The following is a 10,387-nucleotide window of genomic DNA, read 5'->3' on the forward strand; positions in this document are numbered from 1 at the left end:
CCGATAGAAACAGGGTTTGGAACATACCAGACAAATACTCTACACTGACCTACATGTCCAACCTAAATACAAGGTTTCTAAGCTCCTTTTACAGCAGAGGTTGACGTTTCAAACATAAGCAAGGCGACTTGAGACTCTGTTAGATTGTAAGCATGGAAATAGCCTTTGTTGTTTCTGGTATCAAAGGGGTCCTCTATAATTTGTTGGCTTAAATAGCATTTAAAAATGTTTTAAATTTTACTTTGTGTATGTGGGTGTTTTGCTTGCATGTATGTCTGTGTACCATCTAAGTGCCTGGTCCCTTTGGAGGCCAGAAGTGGGTGGCAGACCCCCCTGGAACTGGAGTAAGCAGTCTGATGTGGATGCTGAGATCAAACCCTGGTCCTCTGGAAGAGCAGCAGGTGCTCTTAGCCACGGAGCCATCTCTCCAGCGTTAAGTGGCATATATTCCAGAGCTGAGGCGGTTCCCCTTTTAACGCCAGTGGAAAGAGCCCTCTACCTCCCCTAGGTGTTAATGTGATGTCTTGGGTTTACTGAACTAGCTAGTATCTGGTAGAAATTTTATATAGTGATCTTCTTGTTAGATAAATTATGAGCTAGGCATTATCTTTATTTCCTGATGAGGACATGAAATCGAGATAAGGAGGAACATGCAAAATGGTTAAGAAAGCCGCAGACATGGGTGAGACCAGGGTTCTCCGGCTTCTGTATGCTTGTGGTTTTTTCCCCACTAAAAATATCCTTCATAAACCTCTGGGATTTGGTCACAAGGCTACAGAATGAGCTCGTAAACAGGAACATGGGGCCGGAGAAATGCTCAGCATTTAAGAGCATTGGCTGCTCCTGCAGAGGACCCAGGTTGAGCTCCTATATGGTGACTCACAACTTTAAGTCCAGTTCTAGGAGATTGAGTGCCTTATGTTGACCTCCACAGGCACCAGGCATGCACAAGTGAACAGACTCACATGTAGGCAAAGCACTCATGCGGAACACACGGCAAGGGAAGGGACTGAGTGATCACTGGGTTTTCTCTGACCTGTGCTTTGCACCTTAGGTCAGGATCCTGTAGACTGTTGATGTTTGTCACCATCCCTCCATTACCCGAGGGAAGGTCTCAGAAGGCCAGCAGAGTGAGTGCCTTTGTTATCATGCCCAACATTTTCTGTGCATAAGCTGACGTGATGCCTCCTGGGCGTCTGATGGCACCCGCTTAGAGTTGACTGACAGGCAGTACTGTCCTGCAGCCTCTGCTCTTGCTTACCCTGGCTTCTTGGTGCCAGTGTGACATTTGTAAGAAGACCTGTTAGTTAGGTCCCACTGTCGTCTAAAATTATAGGCCTTTTCAAAACAGGTTCCCCATCATTCAGTCTATGGATTAATAAGCATGATTCCTTCTTTTAGCCTCTTTGAACACTCCCTTAGCTCATTTGAGTGGAAGGAGCAGAGGCATTTTCCCTACACAGGGAGACCCTGCTGCCGGCCTGCTGCAGAGTCCTCTTGTGCCTGCTCCCCCAAATGCTCAGCTTGCCAACCTGAGGTGCATTTTCTTGCACTGTCAACTTGGACCCAGCCTTGTGAGCATCAGCATGGTAAAGATGAGATGGAAACTGCCACTCTGTCAGGGCATGCAAGCCATTGAATATGGGGACACCCACTAGCTGAATTAAAAGTCTTCTTTTTATTTTATTTTTTGTTCCTTTTTTTCCTTTTTTTTTTTTTTGTTTTGTTTTGTTTTGTTTGTTTTGTTTGTTCTGGTCAGTTGCCCTCTCTTCAGTTTTGGCGTATCCCCAGTGCTTGCTCCATCCTTCAGGGAAGTCGGCCTATTAGGAAATGTGCACAGACTAGCTGAGAACTTGATATATGAGCTCACCAAGATCACATAGTAGGTATGGTATAGTAAGTGATGGTAGTGACAGTTGCTCAAAATGGGGGTGCTTGCCGAGACAGCCCCTGTGTGAGCAAGCGTCAGAGAGAAGGCAGCTTCCCTCCTCTTATGCTTAGCATCGTTATGGCTGCACAGAGAAGGAAGGCCCCCATTTTCTTTGGCTAGTCTCTTTTCTCCACAGGCCTAGATTTCTAGACGTTTGTTAAGAAATACAACGAGTCAAAGGTTGCCCTGTCTCCTCATTGCGGGAGAGAGTGGATGGTCACCTCTCAGAAAGCTGGGTCCTAAAGGATTTCATTTAGAAAAAATGCTGCTACTAATTGAAACCCAGAGAAGACATTTCTCCAGAGGGTTTATTTAACTCGGAGAAATGGGGAAGAAAAGATTAAAGATGTCCTGAATGACCTGCTTGAGACAGACTTCCATTCCTAACCATTTAGTTGTCTGTGAGCAGGAGTGAAGTTCCCCAGAGGTGGCCCACAATTGAAGCGGGGGCCCTTCCTCAGAGAGCCCTCCCACTCCTCCAAGTGTCACTGGCATTATGATTTTAGTCTCTGACCCTGTTCTTGCTGTGCAGGCCACCAAGCGTTATGTTTTGAGTGCTCTCCGCCTCCTGATTACCTTTTTAAGCAATGCTGATTGCCGGGAATTGCTGTGGCGCAAGACGGATGTCACAACACACACTGATTAAAGCCCACATGTGTCATTCACTGCCTGATTGAAGCAATCGTTCAGAGGGAAAAGCAGAGAAGAAAACAGCTAATGTGCGAGGTGGGGGGGGGGGGCTGGGGGAGGAGCTAGTTCTTACCACTCAGGCTTAAGAATTTTGAATTACAGAACAAAAACTAGTGTGAATGAGATGTGTTCAGCCATTTGCTTCTTTCTGCATCCTTTGAGTTCTGAGCAGGACCTGGGCCTCTGATCTAATCTGTAGCCAGGGTTGGGGGTGGAGCCGGCGAGGCTGGGAAGATGGCTCAGTGGTTAAGAGTGTCTGTTGCCCTTGTATAGGCAACTAAGTTTGGTTTCCCAGTACAAGTCAGGCGGGTTATAACTACATGTACCTACAGTTCTAGGGTAGGCAATCTCAACCTTCCTAATGGCCTGACCCTTTAATACATGTTGTGTATTATGCATGTGGTATAAAATTATTTTCCTTGCTACTTCATAACTATAATTTTTGCTAATATTATGAATTGTAATGTTAGTCTCTGAAATGCAGGATATCTGTTATGACCCGCATGAAAGCATCACTCAGCTCCCAGGTTGAGAACCACTGCTCTAGGCATCTGATGCCCTCTTTGGCCTTTATGAGCACCTGCACATACAGACAGACACATAAAATACACACACACACACACACACACACACATACACACATACACACAATATTAAGCTGCTGCTTTTTATTAAATATATACGTAATTATGGTGTGTGTATCTGGTTCTACGAAGACTAAACACAGGGCTTCATGCATGCTAGGCAAATACCCTACCACTCAACTGTATACCTAATGCTGGCCATGAGTTATTCCCTCTTATGAAATACATGGTATCTTATGTGTGTATAAAATAGTAATTGAACTTTTCAAGGGGCTACATAGCTCCAAGTAAGTTTATCTATTGGCTTTGGTCATTTGGTTTACATATTGAATGCAGAACTTGAAGCCACAGTTAAATTCCAATGATGTTTTATGATTTTTTTTTTTGTTTACTTTCCTATAGCTCTGTGCTCTTAAGCTACCACTAATATTAGAGGACGTGTTTGTCCCATGTGGCATGGTGTTTGGGAGTAGGCACTGCAAATAGCCGTTTGAGTTTGTAAGTGCCGTCCTGACAGAATACTTGAGACGAGGTAATGAAGACCAGAGACACACTTCTCCTTCTGGAGGCTGGGAGTCCAGCATGAAAGCTCTCATAGGTTCAGAGTCTGCTGCTGCACTGGCACCACATCACTGTGTCCTTTAGAGGACAATTCTGCATCCTCTATGGCAGAGGAGGTGATGGACTAAATTCCTGTTGATGGGAATAAAGTGAAATAGTCCAAACCCAGTGGCACACATCCACAGTGTCTTCACCAGTCTGCCCTTCCATCTTCTGCTCTTGTGCGTCTGTGCACAGCGGAGCCCCGGGGAGAACAAGCACAGGCTTGTGGGTTTCCTTCAGTTGAGTGTTGGATTGTCAGCGTTACTTGAGCAGAAGAGTAAGGAAGGCTCACATGCTGTAGCAGGTGCTGAGGCGTCACTAATGATTTCCCATCCGTTTCCCTCAGGTACAGAGCCATGGTATTTCTATTTAATCAATGGATTTCTGAACTTCAATGTTGCCTTTGCTTTGGCTCTTCTGGTTTTGCCACTGACTTTCCTTATGGAGTACCTGCTGCAGAGATTCCATGGTGAGCGGGCGGCGTAAGATATGGTTGGTTTGGGGGAGGAGAAAGCAAGTAGCAGGCTGTGTAGTAAGTGGAAATCTGCTTATTTTAGTTTCCATGTTCTCTGTGGAAATGGTTGAATGGCTGAGATTCCAGTCTGCATTTATAGATTATATGAACCCATGTCAAAGTTTGGTTAATTGTTTGCATTAAACAAGACAGAGCATTGTAGCCACTTAGGCAGTGGGTCTCAACCTGTGGGTCACAGCCCCTTTGGGGATTCCATATCAAATATCCTGCATATCAGATATTTACATTGTGATTTATAACAGTAGCATACTACAGTTATATGAAGTAGCAATGAAAATAACTTTATGGTTGAGGGGTCTTCAGAACATGGAGACCTGTGTTAAAGGTCACAGCATTAGGAAGGCTGAGGGCCCCTGCCTTAAAGGAAGGAGGCCATTGTGGTTACTCGGGAGCAGGAGAGCAGCCCGACCTGGGTCTCACAGCTGCTGTTTTCTCAAGCTGTGGAGCTGGGTATCGGGTGCCTGCCCTGTGGAAGACACATCTGAGCACAAGTTCCTGAGAGACTGGGAAGATGGAGCTGTCAGCATCTCAGCTGGATCTGACACCCTCTGATTGATCTTCCCTTCTCACCCGGTCAGCTGCTCTTGCTAATGGGTTAGAAAGCACTTGCTGTCTAGACAGTGAGGGGATCTTCACTCATTTAAAAAGATTTAGACAGTGATTTGTGGGGGTGGGGAGAAGGGAGGGTGTGGGAGGAAGGGACAGGTAGCACACATGTGGAGGTCAGAGGACAACTTTTGGGAGGCAGGATCTGGGGATTGAGCATAGGTTGTCAAGCTTCTATGTCAGTTCAAATCTCATCACCCACTGAGCCGTCTCACTGGTCCAAGGTCACGAGTGTTTACTTCCAAAGAGTAAACAGTCTGGGGAGCTGATAATCAGACCCTGGGAGGGCTTTTGCCTGTCAAGATATAGACATAATGAACAGCAGGGGGTGCTGTGTGTCTGCCTTTTGTCTGCAGTCCATGTGATGGTCTTGTATTCACCATCTTCCTCCCTCCCTCCCTCCCTCCCTCCCTCCCACCCTTCCTCCATCCTGATTCTTTAAGTACATGTTGGTTCCAGTTTTGTGATTTGGAGTAGATGCACATTAGAGAGAAAGAGAGAAAACGTAAAAAGGAAACTTCCTTTTAGAGTATTTTTGTTTTCTGGGGAACAGTGTCACTGAGCGTGGTGACACTCCTGGAATCCTAGCACTTGAGGGAATAGGGTTTGGAAGCCAGTTGGTCAGCAAAACAAAATGGAGCAGACTGGGCTGGGGCCTGACAGAGGGTTCAGAATTGACACACACACCCACACCCATCCATTCCTAGTTTAACAAACCTGCTCGTGTGTGCATGAAAGGATTACGTAAAATGCAGATTGGCTAGTTTGAGGGGTCTGTAGTGCTAGTGCAGGTCACGTTACAGACAGCATGTTCACCCAGCTAGACTTTACTAAGCTCTCTTACCATTAACTGTACTTTTCCGTGTGTTTTAACCACATCTAGCATGTCATACCTCCCTCTCTAGACCTCTTGGAAGAACTCAATGAGGGTGTTCCTTCCCGTTTGTGTCAGCAGACTGTTAGGATGAGGCTTGATGCCTAAGCTGAGACATTATGGGATGTCCTAGGATATAGTATCACATTTACATAAAAAAGAATTGAAATGATATATATTTTTTTCTCATGTGATGCCGGAAATGTTTTTCTGTCTTGCAGTTCAGAATTTAGGACACCCGTATTGGCTGACCTTGGCGCCAATGTATATTTGGTTTATAATTTTCTTCATCCAGCCTCACAAGGAAGAGCGCTTTCTCTTCCCAGTCTACCCACTCGTATGTCTCTGCGGCGCCGTTGCTCTCTCTGCACTTCAGGTGAGTGCCAGGGGGTGTCTGTCTGTCTGCCCCATTCAGGTGAGTGCCAGGGGATGTCTGTCTGTCTGCCCCGTTCAGGTGAGTGCCAGGGGGATGTCTGTCTGTCTGCCNGGTGAGTGCCAGGGGGATGTCTGTCTGTCTGCCCCATTCAGGTGAGTGCCAGGGGATGTCTGTCTGTCTGCCCCGTTCAGGTGAGTGCCAGGGGGTGTCTGTCTGTCTGCCCCATTCAGGTGAGTGCCAGGGGGATGTCTGTCTGTCTGCCCCATTCAGGTGAGTGCCAGGGGGATGTCTGTCTGTCTGCCCCATTCAGGTGAGTGCCAGGGGGATGTCTGTCTCTCTGCACTTCAGGTGAGTGCCAGGGGATGTCTGTCTGTCCCGTTCTGTGTGACTGACTACACTACTGCCTGTAAAACTTCAAGGGCAGGTGAATGTCTGTGAGTTAGAAGCCAGCCTTAGCTCCAGGAGAGCTAGGGCGCTTCAGTGAGACCCTGTGTCAGTCAACAGAGGCGACAACAAAAGCACTTAAAAACAAATTACAGAGCGCAGCTCTATCCATAACAAAACCTGTACAGAGCGGACTCGGAAAGCTCTGTGTTGTCCTAAGAATGCATTCCACTGTTTGCTGATTTGGTTTATGACATTCATTCTTCTCCTGTCAATGGGATCCATTTACTAATACTTTAATATTCTATCATACGGGCCCACTACATATGATGGCACTAGGGCAGACTACACAGAATGTCGGAGTCGGACATGACCGGGACTTTGGGATTATATCAGACAGTTAGCAGTATGGGACAGTTTCTAGTCCTGGTTTAAAGCGGGGCCAGGCCAACTCTCTGACGGGTATAATTACACTGTTAGATTAATTACACTTGTGTGTCTCTGCTCTCAGCAGTTTGGCACTCTCTCTTGCTACCGTTTTCAGCTGTCACTTAGAAAAAAAATAGGATGATAGGTTTTTGTTTTTAACAGATTTAATGAGAACTCAGTGTGAGTTCAGCTTTTCCAAGCATATATCTTTTTTAAAATTTATTGATTCTTTTTGAGTTTTGCATCCTGCATCTCAGGCCTGTTTATCTCCTTGTCCCCTCATATCTGCCCTTTGCTCTTGCAACACACCCCCAAATTAAACACACACACACACACACACACACACACAGCATAGAAAATGTCTCATTGTGGAAGCTGTAGTGTGTCACAGTGTTCCACGGTATATCCCTCTGTCCACACATCTTCACTTGCAGTGGGTCTTTGTTTTGGTTCGAGATCTCTGGCTTCAATATTGGATCCCCACCAGGACTCCTCCTGGTTATCCTGTTGTTACCCTGTGTCATGGAGATCCTGCAGCTTTGGATCACCAGGACTGGCCTTTGCATGCATCCCAACCATTCATAGATGATGTAGATTTTGGGGTGGGCCAACTCAGAGCCCTGGGTCTGGGCCTGGGTGGTAGCTGAGCTGGTCAGCCCCTGGCTTCCCTTATCAGCACCATCAGGATGTGCCCTCCAACACTGCTTTGACTAACCACCCAGTGCTGCCATACACAGGGGCAGGGCCAGCTTTCCTGACTGTCGTGGGGGGTAAGGGGAGAGAGCATCACCCCCACGTCCATGCTGCCAGGGCAAGCTCCACTGCGCTGCCTGCTCTCCGAGTGCTGCTGCCATTGAGCAACGAGAGGTGGAGTCAGCTCTCCAGAGAGCTGTATCCAGTGAGGGGCGGGACCAGTTCTGCACAGCCCTTGGATATCCACGTGTTACCCAGTGGCTGCCGAACCAGGGACGTATGTTCACAAGTGTGACATGACTCACAGACATTGACACCAACCCCAGCTTCTGCATAGCCATAGCACATGGCCCTCAGAGGCAGCTCAACTTGGGACCTCACCATGGCCCTGGGAGTCAGGGCTGGCCACTCACAACAGGCTCCTCCTCTCCACCCTCAAGTCTTCAGTTCCATCTCTTCATCCTGTTCAAGCTGCTCCTCTTCTCTTTCTCTACCATATGACCACGAATGCACACATTGTGGTGGCTCCTGCTGCAGGCTGGTCACGTGGCCAGCGGGCCCTTGGGTGACATCTTCATCCTGTGTGTCTGCCCATTTGTGTTGTGTGCAAGCCTGCAGGCCATCTGTGCCGTGTGCAAGCCTGCAGGTTTATCTTCTTCCTCCCTCGCTGTGCTGCGTGGTGGACGGCAGAGTTCTGTGTGTCTGTGGCCTCCTATGCTGTGGGACAGAGGGCATGTCTGTGAGTGTCTTCCCCCTGCCCTCAGTGTGGCTGAGCACAGATTTCTGTCATCTTCCTCCCTCACTGTGCTGTCTGGATTTGATTTGATTTGTTTTTATGTGTCCTAGACATAAAACAGCTTTGGTCACTAAGCCAGGCATCAAGTTAGGATGCTCTGTCCTGATTGATATAAGAACACCACCACCACCAAGGTGTCCCTGCCCAGTACTAGGGGGGTCCAAGTGTGTATCTTAGTGCCTTTATTTGCAGATGTATCCACCTCCAGTTTAGAAGATTTTTTTTATCATCTCAAAAGCCCTATGCCCTTTACCTGTTGCTCCCCATCTCTTTGTCATGGTATTTGTATGTCCTCAGTACACTATTGCTAATCTCCTTTGCATATAAATGTGTCTGTTTTGTGCATTCCGTGTGATTGAAATCCTCAAATATGTGTTCTTTTATGACTTGCCTTCTTCACTTGGCATAATGTTTTAAGGTTTGGGTATATTAGGCTGCTATTATAGAGTAAGTGTATATATAATTTTTCTTTTGAGATGGGGGTCTCACTGTGTAGCCCTGGCTAGCCTGGAACATGGTATGTAGACCAAGCTGGCTTTGGATTCACAGAGATCCATCTGCCTCTACCTGCCTAGTTCTAAGATTAATAGTGGCACCACCATGCCCATCAGGGCAGTAGTTTTAAAAGATAACTTTATAAAAGTATAACTGCATGTGAGATAATTTTTAAAATGCTGAAAACATTTCATCTCGTATCACAGCACCTTGCACTTTTGCATGTCACATCTTATACCAAGTTTATTGTGATTGTGTGTATAACTATAGATCATTTTTAACTTTTGTAATAGTATGTTAGTATTGCCATATCTAAATACTGATCTTGAGGGGGTATAGGGAACTTTCGGGTTAGCATTTGAAATGTAAATAAAGAAAATAATAATAAATAAATAAATAAAAATACTGATCTTATTCAGATATTTTAAAGTAAGTCATTGGCTGCCAGGTGTTGGATTCACATTAATAATCCACACTTGAGAGGCAGAAGCAGGAGGATTGCAGACTACCCTGACCTACAGAGTAAGAGCCTGTCTTGAAAAACAAGAAGCAAAAATAAATAAAAATAAAAATACTCTATGCACTAGCAAAAACGTGGACATCATTTTCCTCTGACACTAGAGCTCGTTCTTGGCAAGTTGGCCGCCTGGGCTGACCTGTGGCAGTTCTGAAGCAGGTGGCTGTGGTCTTTGAATTTGGAGTGGGCACCACACCAGGTGTCTGCAGATGCTCAGACCCTTCTCACACCCGTTGTTCTGCTTGTGTGTCCCCGTGTGCCTGTGATGGTGTGTGGCTGTGTTTATTGTTTCTGTGATGCTGTGTATCTTCTTTATCAGACGGTTGCCTTTCCTTCCAGAAATGTTACCACTTTGTGTTTCAACGATACCGCCTAGAGCATTACACGGTGACGTCCAGCTGGCTGGCGCTGGGCACAGTTTTCCTGTTTGGGCTCTTGTCGTTCTCCCGCTCTGTGGCTCTGTTCAGAGGTAGGTGTGCCGGGAGGGCCTTCACCCACACTCACCAAGAGTTTCGCTGTTGGGTTCACTTGTGGCGTGTGGCTGGCTTATGCTGGGAAAAGACTGCTCCCAAAGGGAAGTCATGTGACTTGATCGTGAGTGGGATGTGACCTCTGTACCTCAGGACTAAAAAGGAGACTCTGTTTCTTTTTCATGTCATATGACACATATGACACATGATCCTTCCAATAGCATTGCCCCTCCCCACCCTTTTTTTTTTTTTTTTTTTTTTTGGTTTTAAAAAAATTGTATGTGTATGGATACTTGGTCTGACTGTATCTGTACCACATGGGTACCTGATGTGTGTGGAAGCCAGAAGATGGCATTGGATTTCCTGGTACTGGAATTACAGACAATTGTGAGCTGCCTTGTGGGT

At 46.4% G+C, this 10,387-nt stretch overlaps 1 protein-coding gene across 1 annotated transcript in view; it reads left to right on the forward strand.

The window, feature by feature from the left end:
- Alg9 (ALG9 alpha-1,2-mannosyltransferase) overlaps positions 1 to 10,387 on the forward strand; it is a 65,773-nt gene that overhangs the window by 21,491 nt on the left and 33,895 nt on the right. Inside the window, exons 9-11 of the mRNA XM_021206935.2 lie at positions 4,154 to 4,276; positions 6,044 to 6,198; positions 9,852 to 10,110. Of these exons, the coding sequence (XP_021062594.1) occupies positions 4,154 to 4,276; positions 6,044 to 6,198; positions 9,852 to 10,110 (537 nt within the window). The remainder of the gene's footprint in view (positions 1 to 4,153; positions 4,277 to 6,043; positions 6,199 to 9,851; positions 10,111 to 10,387) is intronic.

This window comes from Mus pahari, chromosome 10, assembly GCF_900095145.1.
Source record: "Mus pahari chromosome 10, PAHARI_EIJ_v1.1, whole genome shotgun sequence".
In the NCBI taxonomy this organism is placed as follows: Eukaryota; Metazoa; Chordata; class Mammalia; order Rodentia; family Muridae; genus Mus; species Mus pahari.